Source organism: Acomys russatus, chromosome 19 (assembly GCF_903995435.1).
Source record: "Acomys russatus chromosome 19, mAcoRus1.1, whole genome shotgun sequence".
Classification (NCBI taxonomy): domain Eukaryota; kingdom Metazoa; phylum Chordata; class Mammalia; order Rodentia; family Muridae; genus Acomys; species Acomys russatus.
The window spans coordinates 16,328,908-16,355,589 of record NC_067155.1 but is presented as its reverse complement, the minus strand read 5'-3'; the positions used below and the strand labels follow the sequence as shown (position 1 = coordinate 16,355,589).

Genomic DNA, 26,682 nt, shown 5'->3' with positions numbered 1-26,682 from the left:
CAGTGAAGGGCTGGGGTGTGGCTCAGTGGTAGAGTCCCTGCCTAGAATCCCCAGTGAGGGGCTGGGGGTGTGCCTCAGTGGTAGAGCCCCTGCCTAGAATCCCCAAGTGAGGGGCTGGGGGCGTGGCTCAGTGGTAGAGCCCCTGCCTAGAATCCCCCAGTGAGGGGCTGGGGTGTGGCTCAGTGGTAAGCCCTGCCTAGAATCCCCCGGTGAGGGGCTGGGGCGTGGCTCAGTGGTAGAGCCCCTGCCTAGAATCCCCGGTGAGGGGCTGGGGTGTGGCCTCAGTGGTAGAGCCTCTGCCTAGAATCCCCAGTGGGGGCTGGGGCGTGGCTCAGTGGTAGAGCCCCTGCCTAGAATCCCCAGTGAGGGGCCTGGGGGCGTGGCTCAGTGGTAGAGCCCCCTGCCTAGAATCCCCCAGTGAGGGCTGGGGGCTTGGCTCAGTGGTAGAGCCCCTGCCTAGAATCCCCCAGGGAGGGGCTAGGGGTGTGGCTCAGTGGTAGAGCCCCTGCCTAGAATCCCCCAGTGAGGGGCTGGGGTGTGGCTCAGTGGTAGAATGTTTGGCTAGAACTTGCCATTGTGGGACTGAGAACATGGCTCACCAATAGAGCTCTTGCCTAGACTCTCTCAGTGAGGGGATTGATTGCCTTGCATTTGCAAGACCCTGGCCTCTACTCTCAGCATTGCATAAACAAGCTAACACTCTGTAGACCTGTTGAGGATGAAGTAATTTAATGTAACCAAAACAGTGAGTATGTCATCTCACAATTCCTAATAACATTTGATGAAGATGAATGATGATGGTGCTGGTAACTGGAAGTGAAAAAATCATTTCCGTCATCCCTCCCTCCCTCTCTCCCTCCCTCCTACCCTCCCTCTCTCCCTCCCTCTCTTCCTCTCTCCCTCCTTCCCTTCCTCCTTCTCTCTCTCTCCCTCACTTCTTCTATTCTCTCCCTTTCTCTCTCTCCTTCCATCCTTCCCTCCTTCTCTTCTCCCTCCTTCGCTCCCTCCTTCCCTCTTTCCCCTCTTTCCCTCCCTCCTTTTCTCTCTCTCCTTCCCTCCTCTCCCTCCCTCCCTCCCTCCCTCCTCTCCCTCCTTCCTTCTCTCCCTCCCTCCCTCCTCTCCCTCCTTCTCTCCCTCCTTCTCTCCCTCCCTCCTTCCTCTCCCTCCCTCCTTCTCTCCTTCCCTCCTCTCCCTCCCTCCCTCCCTCCTTCTCTCTCTCTCCTTCCCTCCTCTCCCTTCCCTCCCTCCCTCCTTCTCTACTCTCTCTCCTTCCCTCCTCTCCTCCCTCCCTACCTCCCTCCTCTCGTTCTCTCCCTCCCTCCTTTCCTTCCTCTCCCTCTCATCCTCCTCCCTCCTCTCCCTCCTTCCTTCTCATCCCTCCCTCCCTCCCTCCTCTCCCTCCTTCGCTCCATCCTTCTCTCCCTCCCTCCTTCCTCTCCCTCCCTCCTTCTCTTCTTCCCTCCCTCCCTCCCTCCCTCCCTCCTCTCCCTCCTTCTCTCCCTCCCTCCTTCCTCTCCCTCCCCGCCTTCTCTTCTTCCCTCCCTCCCCTCCCTCCCTCCTCTCCTCTCCTTCTCTCCCTCCCTCCTTCCTCTCCCTCCCTCCTTCTCTCCTTCCCTCCCTCCCTCCTTCTCTCGCTCCCTTCTCCTTCTCTCCCTCCCTCCCTTGTCACTCATCTCCTTTTCTCCCCTAAGTTGCCATCTGCACAAGATCAGAGCTGGAGGATTTCCTGAGCGAAGCTGTCTGCATGAAGGAATTTGACCACCCCAATGTCATGAGGCTCATTGGTGAGGGAGGGGCGTGTTCTCCCCAACCCTGGCCGCCCCAGAGCACAGACCCCTCCTTCTGCACAGGAAGCCTCAAACTTCCCGGCTCCCCACCCCACCCCCTTTCAACATCAGCAAGCTCCCCTTCTTTTGCTCCCTCAACTTGGAATGTGACCTCTGACCTGTTCCCAGAAATAGCTGAGGTCCCCAGGAGGGCTCCGGAAACATCCCTGGGAAATGGCTTCTCTGAAGCCTTATGTGCACCATCCACCTCCCAAACAATGTGGAGATTAGATTTCGGGGGGGGGGGGTTGGTGGGAAAAGGGGAGGCTGAGTCCGTCTGGGTGTGGGGCTGGGTTCCCCTCTTCTGCCTAGCCAGAGTGACCTGACCTGATCTTCCTGCGGGGTGGGGCGGGTGGGGTTCAGGCGTCTGTTTCCAGGGTTCTGACAGAGAAGGTTTCCCAGAGCCTGTGGTCATCTTGCCCTTCATGAAACACGGAGACCTACACAGTTTCCTCCTGTATTCCCGGCTCGGGGACCAGCCAGTGGTGAGGGCCATTGACTCTTCCAGTTCCTAAGCACTCACGGGACACTGACCAGCGACCAGGCGCTGAGAAGGCAGGCCACTGCAGGGGTGGCCAAGGAAATGCAGAAGGAAGGCTGATAAGGCAGCCTTGGAATTAATCTGGCTGCAGGGAAGGCCTGACTGAGGGGGTGACCTTGAAGGAGGCGCTGACTGAGGAGATAGTGGTAGAGCCCAGCAGGAACCAGTTCTGCTTAGCATAGGCCATGGTCTCAAGACCAGGAAGGGGGCTCCTGTCTCAAGTGGGTGTTAAAAGATAGAACAGTAGCCCAAGTCAGTCAGAGAGCAGTGAATTTTCCAGGTCCCTGTAGCTAGGAAAAAGGATTGATGCTCTCAAAGCCATGGAAAAACCACAGCAGATCCTGGCGCCCGCCTGCACACACACAGGGAGGGAAGGAGGGTTGAGGAGTGAGGCCCCTTTTAAAACTCTCTGACCACCCTTTCTCCTGGCCTTGCCCCCCACCCTCACCCCCCCCCCCCAGTTCCTGCCCACTCAGATGCTAGTGAAATTCATGGCCGACATTGCCAGTGGTATGGAATACCTCAGCACCAAGCGATTCATACACCGGGACTTGGCTGCCAGGAACTGCATGTGAGTCATAAAACCACTAGAAGCCCCCCTCCCTCCAGGAGCTTCCTCCCTCTTCCCCAGGGCGAAAAGGGAAAGGGGAACCGGCTGGAGCCATCAGGGGAAGGTTGAACCTCTCAGACAAGGTTAGAAAGGCGAGGTAGTCAACTTTTCCCTGGCTGTGACAAAACACCTGAGGGAAAAACAAGTGGAAAGGCAAGATCGATTTGGGCTCAGGGCTTTGGCGTTTCCAGGCCTCGCTCACCTGGCTCCATCACTGTTGGGCCCTTGGGAATTGCTTACCGTGTGGGAGCCAGAAAGCAGAGGCAGACAGAGACACCCAGCAGAGGGGGCTCCCCAGTGGGCTACTTCCCCCAGCTAGACACCACCTCACACCACCACTCATTTGTAAACTTGTTACTGAATAGCATCCATTGGGGATTCCCTGTCATGAATGTCTTAGACTTTTTTTTTTTAACGCTAGGTTGCATTTTTTTTTTTTTTTTAAAATATGGATGTATTTGTTTAGTTATTATTTGTGCCCATCCTGATCACCGTTTCTTTATTGGGTTGTTTTTTGGCTGATTTTTCCCCTTCCTTTGTTTGGTTGCCTTTTAATTTTTATTTATTTATTTATTTATTTATTTATTTATTTATTTTGTGGAGGTGGGTTTGAAGACAGGGTTTCTCTGTGTAAGCGTTGGCTGTCTGGATGGTTATGAGTCACTATGTGGGTGCTGAGAATCAAACCCAAGTCCTCTGCAAGAGTAACAAGTACTCTTAACTGCTGAGTTTTGTCTCTGCAGCCTCTGTTGTTTGCTTTGTATTTTAAACATTCTTTTCTTTTGTTGTTGATGATGATGATGATGTTTTTTGAGACAGGGTTTCTCTTGTAGTTCTGGCTGTCTTGGACTCACTTTGTAGACCAGGCTGGCCTTGACCTCACAAAGATCCACTTGCCTCTCCCTTCCAGGTGCTGGGATTAAAGGCATACATCACCACACCCGACTTAAATCTTATTTTCAATTTATTTTTATTTCATGTTCATTGGTTTTTTGCCTGCATGTATGTATTATGTCTGTGGGTGGTTGTTGGACCCTTTGAAACTGTAACTACAGACAGTTGTGAGCTGCCAGATGGGTGCTGGAAATTGAACTCAGGACCTCTGGAAGAGCAGCCAGTGCTCTTAACCACTGAGCCATCTCTCCAGCCCTATAGTTTGCTTCATAAAGCCCAGGCTGGCCTTGAACTTATTATGCAGCCAAAGAAGAGTCCTGATTCTTTTTTCTCGACCTTCTAAGTGCTAAGATTACAGATAGACACCGTCATTCCTGACTTGCTTTTTGTGTTTTGTTTGTTTGTTTTGGGGTGTGTGTGCGTGTGTGTGCATGTGTGTGTGTGCCTTTTAAAACTACACAACACATGGTTGCCTTGGACTCATGACGTAATGCAGGCTGACCTTGAACGCATAATCTTCCTGCCTCAGCCTTTCAAGTGCTGACATTATGAGAATGTGAAATCACAACTAATGGTGTGCAAATTTCTGTATATTTCATATACAGTAAGAGAACTAAAAAAGGGGAGGGTACTATACTGGAGCTGTGGCTCAGTGGTTAAGTGTGTGGACTGGTCTTTCAAAGGACTCCAGTTCATTTCCCAGTACCCACATCATTGGCTCACAACCGTCTCCTCTGACTCCAGCCCCAAGGAGCTCCTACACTTTCTGCATCCATGGGCGCCTGCCCTCGCATGCACTTACCTACATGCACATAATTGAAATAATAATAAAAAAAATTAAATTCAAGAAAACAGAATCTGGAGTTTCAAAAAAGCACTCAAGACTCTGATTTAAAAAAAAAAAAAAAAAAAAAAAAAGCCAAAGCCGGAAGCCCTTTTGGTCCAGACTCATTTTAACAGGAACAGGAAGGAAAGCACTTCTTCTGGCACTCCGGGGTAAGGGTTTAGGAGTCAGGTCCCCACCCTCAGCAGGACCATGGGAGGTCGGGCAGGAGGTGGAGGCATTTCTGAGACCCAGCAGGCTTCCGGGTGGAGATGCCCCGCGTGCTGACCTTATTGCTCTCCCCAACCTGTGCAGGCTGAACGAGAACATGTCCGTGTGCGTGGCCGACTTCGGCCTCTCCAAGAAGATCTACAACGGGGACTATTACCGCCAAGGGCGCATTGCCAAGATGCCAGTGAAGTGGATTGCCATCGAGAGTTTGGCAGATCGGGTCTACACCACCAAGAGTGACGTGGTACGTGCGCCCTGGCCGTGGTGGGTGACAAGACCTGAGAAGCTGCAGGGCTCACAGGGACCTGTGGCCTTCCCTGCACAGGAACTTGTCTATAGGGCTGGGATGTGTTTGGAGAGTGTATGGAGAATGCACTGTGTGTGTAGGCACCTATGGAATCTATAGGCTCACCTCCACACGGTGGCGGGCTTGGTGATCTATGTTAGGAAGCAGTGGTGACCAAGCGTGCCGTACAATACGTACAACAGTGTGGACGTGAAGGGTGACGTGTGGCAAATGTGTGCACGGGCGTGCCTGTCTCTGCAGCCTCCAAAGTCAGAGTGTGTGTGTGTGCGTGTGTGTGTGGTGTGTGTGTGTGTGTGTGAGAGAGAGAGAGAGAAAGACAGACAGACAGACAGAAATGAACCTGTCCTAAAATCTTTCTGTGCATACTGTGATGCCCCCACAGTTAGCGCTGTTGAGTGCTTGCCTTAACTTATGTGTTGGAGGTGTCTCTGTGTAGGAGAGAGCCTCTCACTCCCCTTCCTCTACTCTGACAGTGGTCCTTCGGTGTGACAATGTGGGAGATCGCCACCCGAGGCCAAACCCCCTACCCAGGAGTGGAGAACAGTGAGATTTATGACTACCTACGCCAGGGAAATCGCCTGAAACAGCCTGTGGACTGTCTGGATGGCCTGTGAGGACCTTTAGGACTCTCCCTAACCCCACCTCAAGATTTACTGCAACCCTTGAGTACCCACACAGACACCCCCTCCCCAACATCTCCAGGGCTGGCTAAACGTTCATAGAACCCCTCAGGATCCTGAGAAACCCATTTGCTCCTCACCAGTGCTCTGAGCATGCCAGTGGGGTGCCAGTTCACAAAAGGTACCTTTTTCAACTCTGTTGTTGCAAAGGCTAGCTGGGTCGACCCCTTCCCGCCTCAGCCAGGTATTCCTAAGCAATGACCGATTGCATACACCCTTCCTGGGCAGCCCTGGCCCTGGGACCCCCACCTCCTATGGTCCCTCACCTTCAATGTGACTCAACACCCAGAGCCCTTTGCAGAACCCTCCACTCGGTTTTATTGACCTTCTCAGACCCTCAGATCTCAGAGCTGCTAGCAGGATCCTTCAAGATATGCGTCCAACCTTTGCAGCATCAGAGTGTGCAGAGAAGGACGCGACATTTAGCCCTAACTTTGATGTTAAAAAAAAGGATGCTGCTTGGGTCAGGAGGAGACAGCCCGGGAGTCGGACTCCCCCCCCCCCTATGCTTCCTTTAGGCACCCCTAGAGTTGAAGAGGATGAGATTAATAGCTAATCTTTTACAGAACTTACTGGAAGGCAATGATACAAGTGCTTTGCTTCTCCTGACTTTTCTGAGCCCGACCAAAGTAACAGGAAGTAGATAGGCTCAGTTGTTATCCACGTTTTGCAGATGAGAACACTGAAGTCTGCAGGAAGGGCACAGCCGTTTGCGGTTGTATAAAGTGCTACACTGCAAAATCTAATCCTTTAAGCCCAACATTTGTTTCACGGTGTAGCTCAGTAGGATGGTTCCGCGGCAGGCCTGTAACAAGGCTATCAGTATGGCAGCTGAGACTCGGGGGGAGGGGAGGGAGTCGGAGAAGCAGGCAGATCTGTGTGAGTTCGAGGCCAGCCTGGTCTACAGAGTGAGTTCCAGGGCAGCCAGGGCTACACAGAGAAACCCTGTCTTGAAGAACAAACTAACTAACGAAAGAGGGTACGCTTAGCCAGGCGTGGCGATACATGCCTTTAATCCCAGCACTCCAAAGGAAGAGGCGGGCAGATCGCTGAGTTCGAGGCCAACCTCATCCACAGAGTGAGTTTCAGGACAGCCAGGGCTACACAAACAAACGGTACACTCACACGGGGGCAAGAAGCCTTAGTTGCTTGCCGTGGGGACCCCTTCATAGGACGTATTCAAGACAAGCAAAGGGGTAGCTGCACCGCTAAGTGACCCAGGCTTAGAAGTCACGTGTGCAACCATGCCTTCGGCTGAGCCTGAAGCAAATCTCTACACTCAAGAGGAGAGAGGGGGGCCCGAGTCTCAGCGTTTGAACTGGGGGCTGTCAAAGAACGGGAGGACAAACGGACCCCCCTCCCGAAGACTTCTCATTTCATCCTAGGCTCCCATTAGGCCTCCTCCTCTTCCCATGATGCACTTGGTAAATGGCGGGCCAGGCCTTTCTAGGAGAGTCTGTCTGGTCTCATTGGTCAGCCTTGCCCTAGCAAACTCTCGCTAAAAACCACCGGAGACGCAGAGAGGTTTCCTAAGATCCCTTCCAGTTCTGGAATCTTTCTGACCACCCCCAACCCCCCCCCCGAAACTTTGGAATTCTCAAATCCGTATAGACAGTCCAAAGTTGCTGAGGGTGTCTCTAGTCCCCAGGTTCTCACCTGAGTGCCCTAAAGCCTCCCCTTAACTCCCCGAAAGCTCCCCTCTGAGCTCCTGCTCAGTCAACCATCTTTTCCTCATCCTTAGGTACGCCTTGATGTCTCAGTGCTGGGAGCTGAACCCTCGGGACCGGCCGAGTTTTGCAGAGCTTCGGGAAGAGCTGGAGAACACGCTGAAGGCTCTGCCCCCAGCTCAGGAGCCTGAGGAAATTCTCTACGTTAACATGGATGAGGGCAGAAGCCACCTCGAACCCCGTGGTGCTGCTGGGGGAGCTGACCCCCCAGACCAACCGGATTCAAAGGATTCCTGTAGCTGTCTCACTGCGGCCGAAGTCCACTCGGCTGGACGCTATGTCCTTTGTCCTTCGACGGCCCCAGGACCCACTCTGTCTGCTGACAGAGGCTTCCCAGCACCCCCAGGGCAGGAGGATGGAGCCTGAGGCAATCTTCCACCTGGGACACTCGCTCAGGATCCAAGCTAGGCACTGCTGGGCCTCCTCCCCAGCTACAGCAACCATCTTCCCTCCCTTCTCAGATTCAGTCCGGGGAGGCGTGCCCTGATTTCTGGGTCCTAAACATCCTGCCCATAAAAAGAAGGGTTGCACTGCAACCCCAAAGGATCTTCTCAGATCCTGTGTCCCGACATTCTAGATTCTGATTCTAGACTCTGAGCTTTGGATTGAGAGTTCAAGGTTCTGAAAGATGATGAGTCTTCGAGTCTCAGGAATGGAGACGTCGGTTCCTAGGTCCAGAGTGCTGTTGCTGTACACCTGGCCCGCTCTTTGAAGGCTCCGAGATTCTGTGGCTCTAGATTTTTCTGGTTCTAAAATTCTTAGCAATGCCTCCCCGCCCCAACCCCCCCCCCCCAACCTTTCCCCCCTCCCCCTGTGGTGGTTTTAAGTTGCATGGCTCTGGGAGTCAAGGATCTAAGCCCTGTGGTTCTAGACTCTATTCTTCTGGAACGCCAGAGTCCCATCAGTGGAAAACTCTATGTTTTTAAATTGTAGAGACTGCAGACATGAAAGCTCTGAGGTTAATGCTGTCCTCGAGTTTAACAGTCTAAGGCTCTTGTTGGAACACCCCAGATGGCAAGGTTTCACACTTTTATCCTTCTTCATTTTTACGTCTCCAGTGACGGTCAACTACAGTTTCTAAGGCATTAATGATCATGGATTCTTTTTATACAAAAATCCCGCATCTCAAGGGATTAAGATCCTAGAATCTGAAATTCAAAAGCTTTAAGAGTCTCCAGATGGAATTTCTAAGCTGGGATGTGATTAATAATCTAAAATGTGGCCCAAGGGTCTAGATTCTTTTAAGCTTCCACCTCATATGCTCCAAGATCACAGAATTATAAAGCTCTAAAACTCTAATGTTCGCCTGCTCTTGATCTCAGGCACTGTAAGATGCTGTGGGTCCAAGACTCTGGGTCCTCAGCATTTAAGTCATAAGAGGCTCATAGTTAATTATGGCTAACTAAACACCAAAGTTCTAACCGTTTCTAATGCTGGACACCTTAGCTTCTGTGCTACCTTCTGCCTTTCTAGCACTTCATTAAATGTCCAAGGATGCATTTTCCTAAAAATCTTAAGGCTCTAAGCACTGTAATTTAAGAATCCAATATTTCTAAGTGTCTAAGATTCTTAAGGTCCACAGGTCTAGAATATTCGGTACGATTCCAAGGATGGAAGCTTGTAGCTTTCATCTCTTAAGCCCTTCCCCCCTTTAGCCACCTGTGATGCTTCCTCCTCTCCTCAAGGGGGAGGAGAGTGCACCCCACATTAAGCCTGTGCAATGTATTGGGAATGTCTCCTTCCTTCCAAGGGATGGGTCATCTTCCCTCCTTTGGGGCCATGTTGGCACCTTGAGCCAGTCCCTCATCCCTGTCTAAAGTGTGGACTCTGGTGCCTCCAGAGAGGCTCAGATCACATAAAAAAAAAAAACTTTTGTCAATCACTAGTCTGTCTCCTGTCTCCATTCGGCTGTGTAACGGCCCCTCTCCCTGGGGATCCTGTTTCCCCATTGGTAAAAAAGAAGGGCTGCTGTATGTACCTATAATTCCAACACCTGAGAGGCAAGAGGATGGAGAGTTAGTTTGCAGGCCATCATGGCTTACATAGAGGGACCCTACCAGGAAGGAGGAGGAGGAGGAGGAGGAGGAGGAGGGGATGATGGATCTGGGAGTGTTTTCTTCGTTAGTGATGGCAGACACGAACCATGTACACAGACAAATATATACAAGTGAGGAAAGGCAGACTCTCAGAAAGCCCTGAGGGAATATATGTGTATGTATGGATACGTATACACACATATATATGTATATATACACGTATATATATATATACATGGATAAACATCCATATATACATGTCTCCGTATATATAGAGACAGAGATTGAGATCCCCACAAGGTCTTACACACACACTCCAAAGTAACAAGACACGTGAATACTGCACATGCTCAGGCGCACCTAGTCGCATATACAAAGGCACAGTTATTCACAGTAAAAGAAACATAAACCCACACTGGTAAACCCGCAAACATCAGTAGGCAGGTTCTCACTGTCGGTAGGAAGAATTTTTACTGAGACATGGGACAGCGTTACACAACTCTCGAGAATGAGATGCGGTGCCTGTAACCCCAGCACTTGAGAAACGTAAGCAGAAAGGTCAAGAATTCAAGGTTATCCCTGATTATATAGAGAAGCCAGGCCAGCCTGGCCTACATGAGACTGTCTCGACAAAGAAAACAAATTAAAAACATGCCCAGACCTATAGAGTACCAGCGCAACAGATTGCCACACAGCAAACATTCAAGGACAAGGAAAAATAGACCAGAACATCTTGATCCACAGATGTACAAAAGAACTCCCCGCCAAGGCCAGCCCTCTGACGCCTCACTTGTTCCTGGGTCGACTAGTGCGTGTGTAAGATTCCTAGGTGGGGCCCGGTCGCCCCCCGGTGGTGGCTTTCGAAAATCCGGTACAGTTCAATCCGGGCCACAAAGTTGTTTTTTTTTGGATTTTTTTTTTTTTTTTTTTTTTTTTTAAACAAATCATTGTTGGGAGCTGGAAGGAGAGAGGAAGTCTGACGTGGGCGAGGGGGCGGGGTGTCTGGACTGGAACCTCCGGGCCCACGTGAGTGTCTGTCCCGCTTTCTGTGTGGGTGCTGTGTGTCTAGATTGCTGTGGCGTAATCTTGTAGCGCAAACCATCCCAGCGGATCCTTGTCGTGGGATGCTGCGTGCTTGTGCCACACCTACACTGCTGTGAGAGAGAGGTCTTATCCAGAATTGGTGAATTTGCCCTGTCACGCCTATTATCTATTGTGTGGTGCTTGCCTTTTAAAAAAAAAAAAATAATTTATTATTATTATTTTTTTAAAGACAGGGTCTCTCTGTGTAGCCCTGGCTGTCCTGGACTCACGCTGTAGACCAGGCCGGCCTCGAACTCACAGCGATCCACCTGCCTCTGCCTCCCGAGTGCTGGGGTTAAAGGCGTGCGCCACCACCGCCCAGCCTTGCCTTTTTCTAAGTAGTTCGTGGCTTTCGTTGGGCGTTGAGGCTATGGATTGGTGTCAGTTGGGCGTTTGCATTGTGTGTCTAGCTGGTGGTGTTTCGCTAAATGTTTGCCTTCTGAGCTAGGGGCGACAGGTGTGCGGATCAACACCTGTCCTAAGTACGGATTCTCGGGTCAGTATAGACACCGAACAGCACGACTGAGTGATGGAGACCGCGCGAATTTCTGCGGCTTAGGTCCAGAGCGGGAAGGCTCCATGGTAGCGTGCAGAGAGGCTCGTCCAGTGCAAACCTAGAGAAAGCGCCCTGGGGTGGGGGAAATGTACTACCAAAGGGAGGGGCGCGGTTTGCCGCACAGCGTTTCCCCCGTTGTTAGCCTAACCCCTGCTTCCGACCCTTCGGCGCTCCTCCAGAACCAATTCCGCTTGTCTGTTTGTATCTCGTAAGGGCAGCTGCGTCCCTAACAAACCGACGAGTAACAATAATACATCCGCTTAATGTCTGTTCCGTATTACACCATCCGGGGACGGAGAACTTTGCGAGGCAAGCCTCTCCGGAACGACCAATCCAGTTAGCTCTTCCTAAAGCGCTCAAGCAGTGGCTGGGATGAGATAGAACAGTAACTGCGATTGGCGGACAGGTTGTTTTGAAACCGCCCTAACGGCAAGGGGCGGGCCCTCCGCGAATCAACCTCCTTCCGGTTTCCGGAAAGGGCAACCGGGAAAAAAACAAAACAAAAACAAAAAACGAGGGTTGGCCGATCTCCTTCCCCTCCGCGTTTGATTGGCCGTAGTTGATTTTTTGGTTTTTGCCCGCTTGGACTGTGTGTGGGGCGCGGAGATCAAGACCGGGTTAGAGTCGTGTTTTACGGAGAGCCCGAGAGGAGGACGGCTCGGAGAGAGCGGGCGGCCGTCCTGAGATCCCATTGCCGATGGCTCCGAAACGTCACTCCCTTCCCTTCGCTTGACCGTACGCTGCGGGCGCGCGGGCGCCGCCCAATCAGTGCTTGCTCCGCCTCTTGCCTTTTCCCGCCCTCCGCTTTGGCCGCGGCTTCAACGTAGGCTTAACGCTTCCTCTCCGGCAGCCCCGGAGCCCTCCATTGCGGCCGTCCTTTTTTTTTTTTTTTTTTTTTTTGGTTTTGAAAGCCGCGCTGTGATTGGCTTAGCCCCACCGGGCCCCACGCCCGTTGCCCCCCCAAGCGCTGACCAATCGTGACTCGCCTTACAGCGTACGGTACGGGCGAGGGGGAGGAGGCGGCGGCGGCGGCCATTTTGAGCCGCCGCCGCCATTGGAGTGGCCCCCCCCTTCTCCCCCTTCGCCTCCTGACAGGCAAGGTTTAGTGGGGACAGAGCCCCGGGAGGCCGGGCCGGGCTCGGGGGCCGCCCCGGGGGCCCGGGCCATGGATGTGCGCCGTCTGAAGGTGAACGAGCTGCGCGAGGAGCTGCAGCGCCGCGGCCTGGACACCCGCGGCCTGAAGGCCGAGCTTGCTGAGCGACTGCTGGCGGCGCTGGAGGCCGAGGAGCCCGAAGACGAACGGGAGCTCGAGGCTGACGACGACGATCCGGGGTTACCTGGGCGCAGCAACGAGGAGGTCGAGACCGAGGGGGGCTCCGAGCTGGAGGGGACCGCGCAGCCACCGCCTCCCGGGCTGCAGCCGCACCCGGAGCCCGGCGGCTACTCGGGGCCGGACGGACATTGTGAGAGTGCGCGGGGCGGGGGGTCCCCGGGGAGCCTGGAGTCCGGGCTGAGGACGGGCAGTGGGGACGCAGGAGCTCGACTCCACGGAGCTGCGGCGAGCATCCAGGGATTCCCCGCCACCTGCCGCTATAAAGGATCTGCGGACAGGGCCTCGGGGCAGCCTGAGGGCGGATCCTGGCCTTCCGGGCAGGGAAAACCCTGGGGGGCTGGCGCTGGGGGCCGTAGATTTATTTATTTACTTATTTTTAGGCGACCAGGGTAACGAGCGAGCGAATGGGGAGGGTTTTATATTCTGGGGCTTGGAGCTCGGAAACTGTTTTGTAGTCCGTGTGTGTCCGTGTGTCGTCTCCCCCCCCCCCCCTTGGAGCTGTAGAAAGTCGGGAAAACAAGACGCTTTAGGGGGGAAAGGGGTGTCAGGGGTAGTAGAGTCTTGGAAACGGTGATTCTAGCTGAGTTTTTTGAGCTGACAGTTTGGGAGGCCGTGCTAGTCCGCCGTTTGGGCTGGACCTCAGAAGCCCGATTTCCAGGTAGGGGATAGAATGACCGAAGGTCCCGGGCTGGAAGAATTTTAAGGGTAGAGGATCTTCCGGTTTCCTTCCTGGATGGGATACTGGGAGATCTGCCTAGTAGTGGAGCTGCGGGGATCCGAGGCTGGGAAGAGTTTCCCCAAACATGGACTGAATGCCCCAGTGTTTGCGGGTGAGCTTTTAGGGGATAATGAGAGACCAACAGAAGATTGGACCCTGGTCGGCCCCCTCCCCCCAACTTCAACTCCTGCATTCCAGCTACAGGGCCATCCTTGAAGATGGGGCGATAATAACTTGGGTATTTGGTGCCAGGAGGTCCAGGCTATCTAGTAGGCTTCTAGAGGAGGCGCAAGAACTTTGGGGACTAAACAGTGACAAGGAAGGACAGTATTTTCTAATGGATAAAGGAGCTTGGGGGGGGGGCGTCTAGAATTGGGACGGCTCTGAGAACAATACCCCCTGGTTTCTGCTGAGTGGCCTTGCACAGTTTGCTATGGATAGTTCTCAAAAGAGGGCGAGCTGGAGTTGGGAGTAAGTTGGTAGCAAGTGGATGAAGTGTGTGGTTGGGGGGGGGGGAGACATGGAGGTCATGAAGAAGAAAGGAAATGTGTTGATTTGCCTGGGGGCCTCCTGGCGGAGCTGAGGGAGGATTCCTTTCCAAGAGCAGGCTCCTGAGTCCCCAGAAGCAGCTCCTTGTGTGCCCAGGGAGATGGTTGTCAAGGGGATATAGGGGAACTTGATCAGCCCGGAAGTGTGTAAGAGTTAGGATTCGCGTGCTGCAGCAGCCCCCTGAGTAAAGGAGACCCTGGTGGAAGAGGGAACTAGACACTGTGCCATCCAAGGCTGAGAGTGTTTTTCTGAGAAGAAGGCGCTGTGGGGCCTGGGACTAAACAATAAGTGGGGTGGGGGGGATGTCTCAAAAGAGGCTTGGGATTGGCATCTGGCCCTCTCTTGTTCCTGAGAAATGGGGTCCTGTGGGGGCGCCATCCTGGGTGTAGAATGGTCTAGGGATTGCCTGTGTGCTGGCAAGTCTTCCGTGGTCAGTTCCCTCCAAGAAGGGAGGAGTAGCCTGTGACTGTGGAGCTGAGGAACCCTGGCAAGAAAGGCTTACAAAGGAGCCTCCTGCTGCAGCCTTGACCTTGCTCTGGCAGAAGGGTACTGAGAAAGTCAGTGGGATGCTCCAGGATAGACAGTGGGCTCCAGCCTTTTTGAGCCAAGCAAATCATTTCCCCTCTGAGCCTGGTCTCCTTATAAAATGGGAATAGTAAGAGTGTCCGAGCGTTGTTAGTCATGAGAGCGTGTGTCTAAAGGGCTTCACACCAGGGTGGCCTGTTAAGGGGATGTCGCAGAGAGTCCAAAAGGACCCTAGCACCGTGTCCTCTCTAGGCCAGCCTACTGCCTGTAAGGGAGAGAGCATGGGCTTTCTGGGGTAAACACTGTCCTGAGGCTCAGAAGGAAGCAGAATGGTTTGAGCGGATTTTGTGTTTCAATTAAGGAGATACTCTGTCCCCTCTTGTTGTTGCTACCCCCCCCCCCCCCCCCAATTCCTCTAAGCCCCCTTCAGGTCCCTCTCCAGTAAGCTCTTCTTACATCCTTGGTAAACACGCCACAGCCAGCCACATGACTTCTAGCTTTCCTCCCTTAGGGCTGCACCTGGTTTGTGCCCAGATGTATTTGCTCTTTGAGAAAGAATCCAGTTAACAGTGGCAGAGTAGCCTCCTTCCCTGTGGTTCTGCCTCGCTCCTCCTGGCACAGCTATGGCTGGCCGCTGGAGGCACCTATCAGCACGCTTGTCCCAGGGGCAGAGAGCTGCATGCTACCCATCTTAAGTACAGTTTGTTCTCTGTTTCCTGTGTAATCCTGCTGCTAAGCTTTTCACGTGAGATGTTCTTCTCCAGGATGTTCTCACCAGCGAGCCTCTGACGCCAAGTGATGTGTCCTTTGAGCTGAGGCTTATCTGCTCCTTACTGGATCCTTTCTCAGCTCTTTGAGCTCCATATACAGTCATACATGCACAGTTTGTAGTGCACGTGTCTGTCAATGTGTATCTGTCTCCCTAAACTGGATGCTTTAGTGGGACAAGTTTATATCACCTGCGTCCCGGGGTCTGATGTAGGGGATGCATTCCATAAGCATTGGCCCTCTTCATCACCTCCTGGGCCAACAGAGCATTGTCCTGACCACTCCCTAGTTCCAGCTGTTGGGGCCCTACTCCTCATGAGCTTGGAAGCTATTGTGATTCCAGAGGTCTGTACACTGTGTTGGCTCTGCTGGAGATACATGCAGGAAGCCCTAGATTTAATCATGAGCACAGCAGAAGGCAGGGGGCAGGCGGAAGTGTTCGCTAGCAGATGACTAGGACCTGTCAGAGGGCTGCTTTGTGCTCCAAGTAGAGACTGGCAGTTAACTGCTCAGTGAAGTGCCCAGTACATCCTTAGAGCCTAAACTTGGAGAAATCAAACTGGACTTAGATTCTTTGACTCTACCATTTCATTTTAGCCAAAGAACTTCTTCCTCTGTTGGTTTTAATGTATTCAGTTCCTATAAAACTCCATTAGGGATCTGATCACACACTTTTGAGGCACAGAGGATGTACCCACGGGCAACTGGAGTCACCCCCTGCTCAAATAGGTTTCCATGTGAAGGTGTTACTCTTTGCCTTCTGAGTCTGTTCACCTCAGTGAGGAGGATGTCTTGGTTTACAGAAGCCTTTTCAATGCATTCATCTAACTTGATTTTTTTCCCCAATCTTAAGATGTCATGGACAATATTACCAGACAGAACCAATTCTACGAAGCACCAGTCATCAAGCAAGAAAATGAGTCAGGCTATGACAGGAGAGCACTAGACATGGAGCCGCAGCAGCAGGCCTACCGCCCAGGTAGGAAGGCTCCCACGCTCGCTGTCCTGATGGAAACAGAATGTCAATAAGACTACATTTCCCTCTTGGGCAGGTCTCTGGCCTTTGTCCTTCTGGTAAGGGTTTTCAGGCTGGGATACTGTTTTTCTTCTGCTTGGAGTTCAGTGTTTTATTCTTGGTTCTGGTTTGGGAGCTGGGACTGGCTTTGCACTCCTGGTCCCTCTGCCTCAATTTCCCTCCCAGTTCTGTTTGGCTTTGAAGAAAATAACTCAGTCTGGCTTCCTGGTATCTTTCTAGGTGTTAGTGCCAGCACCCTGGAAGGTTTAGACCTGGGTGCTGATGCTTGAGCCTTAGGGTCTTGCACTGTGGGAGCCAGGAAGAGCTTTCTGAATGCAGTGTGGTGCTCCATTAGACTACTTGTTGGAAAAGAATCCTTAGCCAGCTGCAGCTGGAAAAATGCAGCATAGCTGTACTGCCTCTTGGGAATTTATTGTTCATTAAAGGCACTAGGAAATCCTCAATTGAAATAAACCTCATATTTTGTTTTTAAACTCTAGATTTCTAAAACATGTACCTATAATATTGCATACCAGTGTTTTCTATAGTAAACAGGGAGGCGTAGCTTTTCCCCGTTTTATGTGAGATGACTTGTCTGGTGGCAAAACTGAGGCTAAAACCCAAGAAACTGGCCCAGACCAATGTTCTTGATACATGACTGCGTGTGTGTGTGTGTGTGTGTGTGTGTGTGTGTGTGTGTGTGTAAGTAAGTAAGTAAGACTGACTGTATAGAAGAAAAAAGTCCTACTGTTGAAATGGCTAAACCAGAACTGTGACCGCTCTACTCCTGGTATTGCAGTATTTTAAAAGAAAAGTTGGTTTGTTTTGTGGCAGGGGTTCACAGTAGAGCTCAGCTGGTCTGGAATTCGGACCCTCCTGCTTGAGTCTCCAAACGCCTGGGTTACTGATGTGCTCCACTAGACACGGCCCCACCCACTCCTGGGTTACTGGTGTGCTCCACTAGACACGGCCCCACCCATGCCTGGGTTACTGGTGTGCTCCACTAGACCCAGCCCCACCCACGTCGTTTCACGTGAATCTAGTTGATCATACCTAATTCCATTCTGCCTCATCCAAAAGTTAAAGCCTTTGCTGGGTTTTTGTGGTTTTGTTTTCTGTTTTGTGGGGAAGCTAGGGACATAAAGACACTGAAGATCTGTGTCAGACGATGAGGCTTGCTGGGGTCATGTGGCCTGGAAGTGGTTTTCTGTGCTGTTAACCAGCACCAGTGGGCTCCTCTGAGTCTGGCCTATGCTTAAGCCATGGAGGTAGCCACCTCTGTCCTGGAGAGCCAGGTATTTTGACTGGGTCCATGGGCCAAAGTTAGGAAGTGGCTTAAAGCAAGCACTGGAAGTCGGTCGAGAAAGTAAGGCAGCATGAGTCCAGAGCTTGCTCTTTGTTGGTCATCCATTTGTGGGATCTGTCTGAGAGCTGGGGCTTTCTCAGGTCCCAAATGTTATCCCCCCTCGGCATCTTGTTTGGTGTGATTTAATGAGGCAGCTGCAAGAGCAGCTGGACAGCTGGCCCTCCCAGTTGGCTGATGGGGCTTTGTAGGGAGTGACTGAGGCTGCTAGAGTTTGCTCTAGATCACAGGACTCTGCCGAGTGCACTTTCTTCCCTGCCTTTGTCAGAGAGAAGCTCCGTACAAGTTCTGTGGGAGGAGACAATGTGACTCTTGCTTCTCAGCGTTTATGGGATCTTTGCATTCCCTTAGGGCTCACTCCCTCCTGGTGTAGGCCAAGGTTACCCACAGCACTCATGAACCTTCAGAACATTAGCCGGAAACTGTTGTTCTACTACCTTGAAGTCATTTGAGGGGTCTTGTTCTTATTTAGTGTTGAGGCCCCATTTCCAGAATGTCACCCATCTAGCCGCATACCCTGGCCTCCTTGGCTCACTCAGTAGGCCTCTGGAGCTCAGCCCTTGACTAGAGTCACAAGCCTGGCAGCATCACCAGGAGTAAAAGGGGTTAGAGAAGTTGTAATCTGAGGGTTTTCCAAGTGTCTTGACCACTCTGATTGGTCCAACAGTAGAACTAAAAACAGAAATGAAGCAAGAAGCACCACCCAGCTTCCTCCCCCATGAGGCCACGCAGCTCAAGCCAGACAGACAATTCCAGAGTCGAAAGAGGCCTTTTGAAGAGAATCGGGGCCGTGGGTACTTCGAGCACCGAGAGGACCGAAGGTGGGTACATAAGACTGCGGTCACTCTGTTCTTGGTCATCTCCACGCCTGGAGGGGGCGGGGGCGGGGGCGGGTTACTCCCTCCCTGGTTCTCCTTCCTTCACTCTTCACTGCCCGCCAGGCTGAGCTTTCTTAAGCTTTGATCCTTCCTCCTAGTCCTCCTTCCTTACTACTTGCAAAGCAAATTCTAGACACCTTAGATTTTTACTTGTAAGATGCCAGTCTGCCTCTTCAGCCCTTCTCCTTACTTCTTCTGCAGCTATACAGTGTCTGTTCTCCCCACCCACCCACCATTTAACACAAGGTCTCTCTAACCCTGACTGGCCTGAACTTACTGGGTCGAGCAGGCTAGCCTCAGACTCACAAAGACTCTCTTGCTTCAGCCCTGGCTGGCCTGCACTCAGTTTGTAGACCAGGCTGGCCTCGAACTCACGACGATCCGCCTGCCTCTGCCTCCCGAGTGCTGGGATTAAAGACATGCGCCACCACACCTGGCTTTTTTTTGGTTTTGTTTTAATACTAATAATTATGATGATGATGATGATGATGATGATCTGTCTTCACATATACCCAGAAGAGGGAATCAGTCTCATTATAGATGGTTGTGAGCTACCATGTGGTTGCTGGGAATTGAACTCAGGACTCTGGAAGGGCAGTCAGGACTCTTAACAGCTGAGCCATCGCTCCAGCCCCTACTGTCTATTCTTATTGGCCACTCTGTAACCCTTAATTTGAACACTTATTTGCTGACCTTGTTCCCCAGCACAATCCCCACCCCCACCGCATCCCCACCCCCATCCCCCATCCTCTAGTTTATTCACCTGACACATTTCCTACCTGGTGAAGTCTATCTCTAACTAGCTTATAACTGTTTAAGAAAAGGCCTAGAGGCCTGGGTGTAACTCAGTGGTGGAGCCCTTGCCTAACTGAGCACATGTTAGGCTCTGGGTTCTACCTCCATCATAGCAGAAGAAAAGAAAGATGTGCATCTCATGGATAGGAACTGAAATTAGGACAAGAAACCTACATATGGATTTCTTCCTCCTCCCCCCACAAAACAAAGGCCAGGAGCTACTTGGTGACAAAGAGCAGAGGAGGGATATTAGCTCTTACTTTGGAGAATTTAAGAGCTGCGGAAAGTTCATTGGGATAGACTTAGGGTGACATAAGCCTGGACTAGCAGGGCTGGAGGGCAACTTCCCTAATGGCTCCTGCAGCCAGGAGTCTGCAACATCCAAGCAGAGTGCCGGGTGCTGGCCTCAGTCTTCTCCTGACTGTTAGGCGTGTATAGCTGAAATGACCAAAGAGTTAACAACGTGTCCTTTTTTGTTTTTAAGTGTTGCAGAAAGATACCTAGCTCATAATTAAGAACGCTGTAAAGAGAGCATGAAGCTGAAAAAGTGGGTCATGTGTCTTTCAGATGTGGGTTTTAAGAAGCCTGATACAAGGTCCATTGGCAGTTACTGTCCAGGCCCTTGCCCTTCTTTGCCCTGACCGTCCCCACCTGAGGACTGTGGCTTCCCCTCAGCAGTCACCGAGGGAGGGCAGCAGGTCACAGTGTGCAGAGTCTGGGTTAGACCTTAGAGTGGAAAGGCTCCTGAATGCTCATGGTGCCCTGTAGCAGAGCAGCCCATCTGTCCTTTTCATACGCTGGGAGTGAACGCTCACCGCCCTCGGCAAGTGTTTGATAACCCCGGGCGGAAGTGGCAAGCCACTTGTAAATCTCAGTAGAAACCCTCTTCATTCCCACCCCTCCGTTACATCACTGGTGCCTCTTTCCCACACAGGGGCCGTTCTCCACAGCCTCCCGCTGAAGACGATGAAGACGACTTTGATGACACTCTTGTTGCCATCGACACATGTGAGTCCTGAAAGCGCCCCGTCTGTTTTGCCCTCTTCTGTGCCCTGGCCCCGTCGTTCCTTCCTGGTACCATCAGAGCCATTGGCTCATCCAGGAGCCCTAGCTACAGCTTTGGATGCAGGGCCATGCTGTAGAGACAGGCCTGTCCCTGAGTGTGGCTGCGGGGCCCTAGGAAGCTCTTCTGCTTCTCCTTGCTTCTCATCAGGAGGAGGAATGCTGGCTTCCTACCTCCAGATGTCCAGTGACGTTCCAGAGACAAGGTCAGAAAGGGAATATGAAAACCCAAGGGTTGTCTGTTATCATGGCGATCTGAGTGCTGCTGGGGAAACTTAACTCTTTGACACCCAGCTTGCCAGTTTCCATCCGCTGCTCATTTTTCTAGTGAAAGCAATGCTACTTTGTCCTTTGAGACACTGGCCTGTTCTTTATCCTCTAGGCTTTTGCCTAGGCTGTATGTCTTAACCACTCAGGAATGATTATGGAGGGCCCAGACCACTGAAGTCAAGTCTATGTGTAGAGCCAGTGAGTCTGTTTTCACATAGACCCAGAAGCATGCTTGGCTCTTACAGTGTAGTTTCTCGGCACATCAGCTCTTTTTTGTGTTCATAGAGCACTGGCTGCATGTTTTGGTGAGGGATAAAGTCATAGACGTTCTCTCACAAGCTGTCAAAGACAGCTAAACATTTGTGCCAGTGATCCACAGGGCAGCACTAAATGCTGACGTATTGACAGTGGTCTTCAGCCTGCCAAGAAATGTGGGCAAGATGGTCAAGGAAGCATTTCCTAGCCAGTTGCGGTGGCGCACACCTGTAATCCCAGCACTTTGGGAGGCAGAGGCAAGCAGATCTCTGTGAGTTTGAGGCCAGCCTGGTCTACAAAGTGAGTCAGGACAGTCACGGCTACATAGAGAAACCCTGTCTCAAAAAAGAAAGTGAGGGGGGCGGGAGGGGATTCCCTGGAGATGAGACTGACTTTTTTCTTACAGAATTGGCACCATGCATGAGCCATGAGGTGACTGTCTGTGGTGCACCTGGGTGGCAGGTGTGGTTCGGGTCAGATATTCATACCAGAGCTGGCAGCAGAAATCTGCTCTTAAGCAGTCAGCACTGGGAGGTGGTTAACGTGTAAAGCACTTGGAGTATCCTCAGTATCCTGAGACTCAGCTTGAACCTGTAAGGCCCTCTCCCTAGTTTGTGACCATTACTGTCAAAAGTATTTACTACAATTTCTGAGGGACTTCCTGAAGCCTATCCTTGAACCCCAAACAGCAGCCAATTGTTCGGGTTTTTCCTCCACAGATAACTGTGACCTGCACTTCAAAGTAGCCCGAGACCGGAGTAGTGGCTATCCATTGACGATTGAGGGCTTCGCATACCTGTGGTCAGGAGCCCGTGCCAGTTACGGGGTCAGAAGGGGTCGTGTGTGTTTTGAAATGAAGGTGAGTGGGAGCAGTAGACAAGACAAAAAGCAAGTCTGTCCTTTGGAGTAGCCTGTCACCGGTCACCTTGATCAGAGCAAGAGACTGTTTTGAGCTTAGACAGTGCACAAGCAAACAAAGGTCTGATGAGCAGCCGTGGCCTGACTGTCTCAGAAGAGTAGGGCAGCCGTGTTGTTCTCTGTGGTGGGATTCGCGTCAGGTGGTGCAGAGCCAAGCAGTGTGGCGGTGATGTCTGTAGAGTGGGCGCAGGGGCTGTCTCGGAAGAAAGAACGGGTCCCGGGGCCAGGGAGACGGCTCAGCAGGCAAGGGCACTGCAGCCACACCTGACAGCCAGCAGCCAGTCTCCCAACCGCATGGTGGAAGGAGAAGACAATCCCTGAGCGTTGTCCTCTTCACTACAAGCACACGCTGGCACAAGTGAGTGGACTCAGGTACCGCCACTCTCAGGAAGCTAGGGGGACAGTGGGGCCAAGAGCTGGGCATTGGCCATTACCAAAGTTCCATGTCAGGTTTATGTCAGCAGTGCGTGTTGGTTTGGAACAGGAGCTTGGCTTGCGGAGTGTAGACTTGAGAGACAGAAGTTATTAGCATGTCCTTTCCCCAAGGCCACGTCTCTGTTAGCAGTCTTTCGGGCAGGCACAACGCTAAGGGGAAGTACATGTTCAAGGCAGTGAGCTCGGTGCCGGCATCAGGGAGAGAAATCTTGTGTGTTCTTTGCACACGTGTAGCATAGCGTCACACGCAGCGTCAGCGCTGAGCTCTGTGTGGGTTATCTCCATTAGTCCTCACAGTGGCAACACCGCAGCCTGGAGCTGCCCTGACACAGGGCTGTCTTACTGACTGACACACCATCGCTTGCAGACCCAGGGTTTAATGCACCTGTTAAAGAGATACTGTCAAACTCCATGGCTTTTTTCTGTCTATAATAAGACAGAGTGGTACTTCACAGATACAGATAATATGAAAACTGTCTGGTAGTCAGTGGAATGTGCTTATCTTTCTAAGGCTGCAAACCAGTTCCAGTACAGGGATATCAGGTAGCTGTCGTGGTGTAATTAGATAGCACAGAATATGAAATTAAAAAGCCAGCACTGTCCTGTGCTCCATCCCTATCCTTTCTGTTTAGAGGGAGAGCACAGGGCAGGCAACACAGGTGTCAAAGGAACTTTCTATTTCTGCTGCTAGCTACTGTGTCTTGCACATTTTTCCCTACTCTTACTTTAGTCCTGCCTTGTCTTTTAAATTTGTTTTGTGGCTTGATTGTACCATAATGGGCCTGGTTTTTTATTGATGGTTTTCTTCCTGGCTTTTCTGAAAAGAATGTTGCACCCAGTGTCCTTGCAAACCCACATTTCCATATTTGGACAGCTAGGGATGATGTAGAGCTGCTTGGTTACAAAGCATGTGCACCACTTGCTGTCTGTTTTGATGATGCAAGGGTTCCAGTGCACAGCCTCTTGCTGCTGAGCAGGTGCTTTCCCCAGTGACAGTTCACTCCCCCTCTAGCAGTGTTCACACTGACAAGGGGAGGTGTATTTGGGGGCACTCTGTGGCCTCTTAGAGCAGCAGGCTCGTGGGAGCTGCTTGAGCTCCTCTCGTATCTGTTTATCTTTGATTTGTGTCTGTCTGTCTAGACAGGATCTCACTGGTCCAGGCTGGCCTCAGCCTCACTGTGTAACTCAAGCTGGCCTTGAATTTGTGGCTGTCCTCCTGCTTCTGCCTCCTGAGTGTGAGATTACAGGCATGAACCACCATTCCAGCCCTGTCACTGCTAATGGCCTAAAACACCCCCTCCATCGCCTCATAACCCAGCAGCTTTGAGAATCCATCCTGAGCCTTCTTGTGTTCTGTCCTCAGATCAATGAGGAAATCTCCGTGAAGCACCTTCCATCTACAGAGCCCGACCCCCACGTTGTCCGTATTGGCTGGTCCTTGGACTCTTGCAGCACTCAGCTAGGTAAGAAGAGGTCAGCCAGGCAGTCCTTAGTAGAGAGTGATAGCCCCTGCTCCTAGATTCTCAAGGCCTCTAAGCTGCTCTTCCCAGTGTCAGACTCAAAGCACACCTACCTTGGGGTGGAAGCAGGTGCAGCTGCCAATCTTGTGTCACTGCCTGACATGAGGCATACTAGGTTCAGCTGAAACCTGTCTCAAAAGGACCCTTTTTCAGAGCTAATTCTTGCACTTGTCTTTCAGGAGAGGGGCCAAAGTTCTCTTTACTTGAAACCATTTCTGCCCTCACACCATACCAGAACAAATTCTTACACCCTGCCGAGTTCTTGGTGGATTTTCTGTCCAGAGTAGAACCTAGAGCAGAAGCGAAGCAGCAGAGGCAGCCAGGGTCTATTAGCTGAAGATGAGTTTTCATAAGGCGCAGCCCAGGGACCGCCTACAATCTCCTGGACATACGTACTCACACTGGGTCATGCTATGAACCTTTATGTAGTCTGTTTTCTTTTAATATATAATGGGCCAAATTTTGGAAATAAGTATGGTTTCTTGGCCAATGGATAATTTTCCATTATATAGCAATTTCTTTTTTTCCCCTGTGGTGGGTGCTGGGAGTTGAGCCCAGGGCCTTGCAAAAGCTAGGCTACTGGGCTACATCCCAACCCTACTGTTTTTTGTGTCTTGTTTTTTTGCTTATTTAAATTAATTGGGTGTTTTTGCTTAAGTTCCTATTCTTGTAATTACTTGTCAACTTTAGAGAAATCCTTGAAGGTAGATATGTGAGGTTAGCCCTCAGCACCACATACCCACAGAAAGAAAGCCGGTTAGGGCTCAGCCAGTAAGAGCACTTGGTATATAGGTCTGAGGATGACCTGTGTTCAGAAAAATGGAGGAAGAGAAACTGACTCTTCAAGGTTGTCATCTAACCCCTCTACACATGCCCATCCGCACAAAATAACTGCTGCTTCCTAGATCCAACAGCGTTCTTTATTTAAGAATCATAGGTCAAGGGACTAGAGAAGTGACTTAGCAGTTAAGAGCACTGGCTGCTCTTCCAAAGGACCCAGGTTCAATTCCCAGCACCCTCATGACAGCTCACAACCATCTCTAAATCTAGTTCCAGGGGAATCTGGCACCTTCACACAGACATACACATAGGCAAAGCATCAACGTACATAAAAAGAAATCTCTCTTTTTTTTAAAAAGAATTATTTGCATCCTTTAAAAAATAAAAGAGTCCTTGCTGCTTTTGTAGGGGACCCAGGTTTGGTTCCCAGCCCCTGCATCAGGCAGCTTACAGCCACAGTGCCAGAGGATCCAGTGCCTTCCAGCCTTGCAAGGTGCATGTAAATTCAGGCAGGCACACCTACACATAGGTAAAAATGTTTAAAAGTCTTTAAAGAGAAATAATTAGTCCAGGAGTTGTGGCACACTTGGAGGTGAAAGGATCAGAGTTTGGGGACAGACCTGACTCTAATGAGTGTGAGGTTACCTAGGGCTGCATGAGACCCAACCTCATCAAAAAAGAATCCCAGGCCAGAGCAGGCACAGTGATGAGACACCCGAGCTCCGGCTGTTGAGGGCGGAGAGTGGGAGGCCAGTCTGGGCATCTGTAAGACCTAGTCTAAAAAGCACACATCATCTCATTTTATCTTGCTCTTCGTTTTGAAATGTTGGTGGTGGCCATGCACCTTTAATCCCAGTACTTGGAAAGCAGAGGCAGGTGGACTTCAGTGAGTTTGAGGCCAGCCTGGTCTACAAAGTGAGTTCCAGGCTAACAAGAGCTACACAGTGAGGCTGTCTCAAAACAGTAAAGAAAATGGCTTTGTCTTGAAATTAGAAATGTGTAGCAGCTGTGAAGGTGTTGAGTCAGGTCCATCTAAGCTTTAACCTGCCTGTGCCTTCCTTCAGGTGAAGAGCCTTTTTCCTATGGTTATGGAGGCACAGGGAAGAAGTCTACCAATAGTCGCTTTGAAAACTACGGAGACAAATTTGCAGAGAACGATGTGATTGGCTGCTTTGCGGTGAGTGCTGGCAGCCTGTGGGAGCTGGCAGGGCCCTGGTGCCTGACTAGATCTTTAGGCTACGGTATCCATTGTCTGTGCGTATTGAGCCACCCTCTTCACATGCTGTTGTCTCCTTCACTATCTGATATCGTCTCCTCCAGAATAGGTATTACTGATTCGTGTGAGACTCAGCCACCCTTGTCTTTATGCAGAGCTCACTGATAGTATCATGAAGATTTGGAGACCCCAAGTCTACACAGCTCCCTCTGCCTGTGGAATTGCTTCCCTCTATTAGAAAATAGCCAGGGTACTTGGAAACGCGTTATGTTAGGTTCTGGCCCCCGTTGACGTCCCTCATCTTCCAGACTTGCTTGACCAGACCTTAGTTGAGCTGACATCCCATCATGCACTGCCTTCCAGAGAAGCAGAAGCAGAAGGTGGACGGTGCCCATGTTGCTTCATTAGCCCTGAGAGCAGTGAGCAGCAGGCACGGCTGCACGGTAGCTTTCAGCTTTGGCGCCTCCTTAAATTTTCCCACTTACCTCCTTTGTGTTGAGTTTTAACCCATTAGCACTTAGACTAATAGGTGGCACATAGTAGCACCTCTTCAGACTGTCATGAGGCCCCCGAGGAAGGGACTGCCGAGAGGATTTGTCCTCAGGATTTCTCTTCTGCCCTAATTTGTTCACATAACTCCTTTTTTTAAAAAAAGAGTTCCTCAGCTGGGTGGTGGTGTCACACGCTCAGGAGGCAGGGACAGGCAGATCGTTGAGTTCCAGGGCAGCCAGGGATGTACACAGAGAAACCTATCTCAAGAAAACAAAAGGGAAAAAAAAAACCAAAAAACTTCAGAAGGTGATTTCAAACTTAGAGACACTAGGAGGCTGTTGAGTTGATAGAGTGCTTGCTGCGTATGCAGAACCCTGGGTTCAGTTTGCATTGTCACATGGAACTGCAGAGATGCATCTACAATCCTAGTTCTCAGAAGGTAGAGACAAAAACAAATCAATAAAAATCTTTAAAAA

The 26,682-nt window shown here is 51.3% G+C and overlaps 2 protein-coding genes across 4 annotated transcripts in view; both read left to right on the top strand.

The window, feature by feature from the left end:
* Axl (AXL receptor tyrosine kinase) overlaps nucleotides 1-8,052 on the top strand; it is a 34,048-nt gene extending 25,996 nt beyond the window's left edge. For all 3 annotated transcript variants that reach the window (XM_051162637.1, XM_051162636.1, XM_051162635.1), the window contains 6 exons: nucleotides 1,692-1,784; nucleotides 2,190-2,311; nucleotides 2,829-2,938; nucleotides 5,010-5,169; nucleotides 5,706-5,842; nucleotides 7,654-8,052. In XM_051162637.1, the coding sequence (XP_051018594.1) occupies nucleotides 1,692-1,784; nucleotides 2,190-2,311; nucleotides 2,829-2,938; nucleotides 5,010-5,169; nucleotides 5,706-5,842; nucleotides 7,654-8,005 (974 nt within the window). In that variant the 3' untranslated portion in view covers nucleotides 8,006-8,052. The remainder of the gene's footprint in view (nucleotides 1-1,691; nucleotides 1,785-2,189; nucleotides 2,312-2,828; nucleotides 2,939-5,009; nucleotides 5,170-5,705; nucleotides 5,843-7,653) is intronic.
* A 4,295-nt stretch (nucleotides 8,053-12,347) lies between these two features.
* Hnrnpul1 (heterogeneous nuclear ribonucleoprotein U like 1) overlaps nucleotides 12,348-26,682 on the top strand; it is a 30,541-nt gene continuing 16,206 nt past the window's right edge. Inside the window, exons 1-7 of the mRNA XM_051162634.1 lie at nucleotides 12,348-12,777; nucleotides 16,061-16,186; nucleotides 18,256-18,406; nucleotides 20,193-20,266; nucleotides 21,565-21,704; nucleotides 23,562-23,661; nucleotides 25,563-25,675. Coding sequence (XP_051018591.1) covers nucleotides 12,480-12,777; nucleotides 16,061-16,186; nucleotides 18,256-18,406; nucleotides 20,193-20,266; nucleotides 21,565-21,704; nucleotides 23,562-23,661; nucleotides 25,563-25,675 — 1,002 coding nt within the window. The 5' untranslated portion in view covers nucleotides 12,348-12,479. The remainder of the gene's footprint in view (nucleotides 12,778-16,060; nucleotides 16,187-18,255; nucleotides 18,407-20,192; nucleotides 20,267-21,564; nucleotides 21,705-23,561; nucleotides 23,662-25,562; nucleotides 25,676-26,682) is intronic.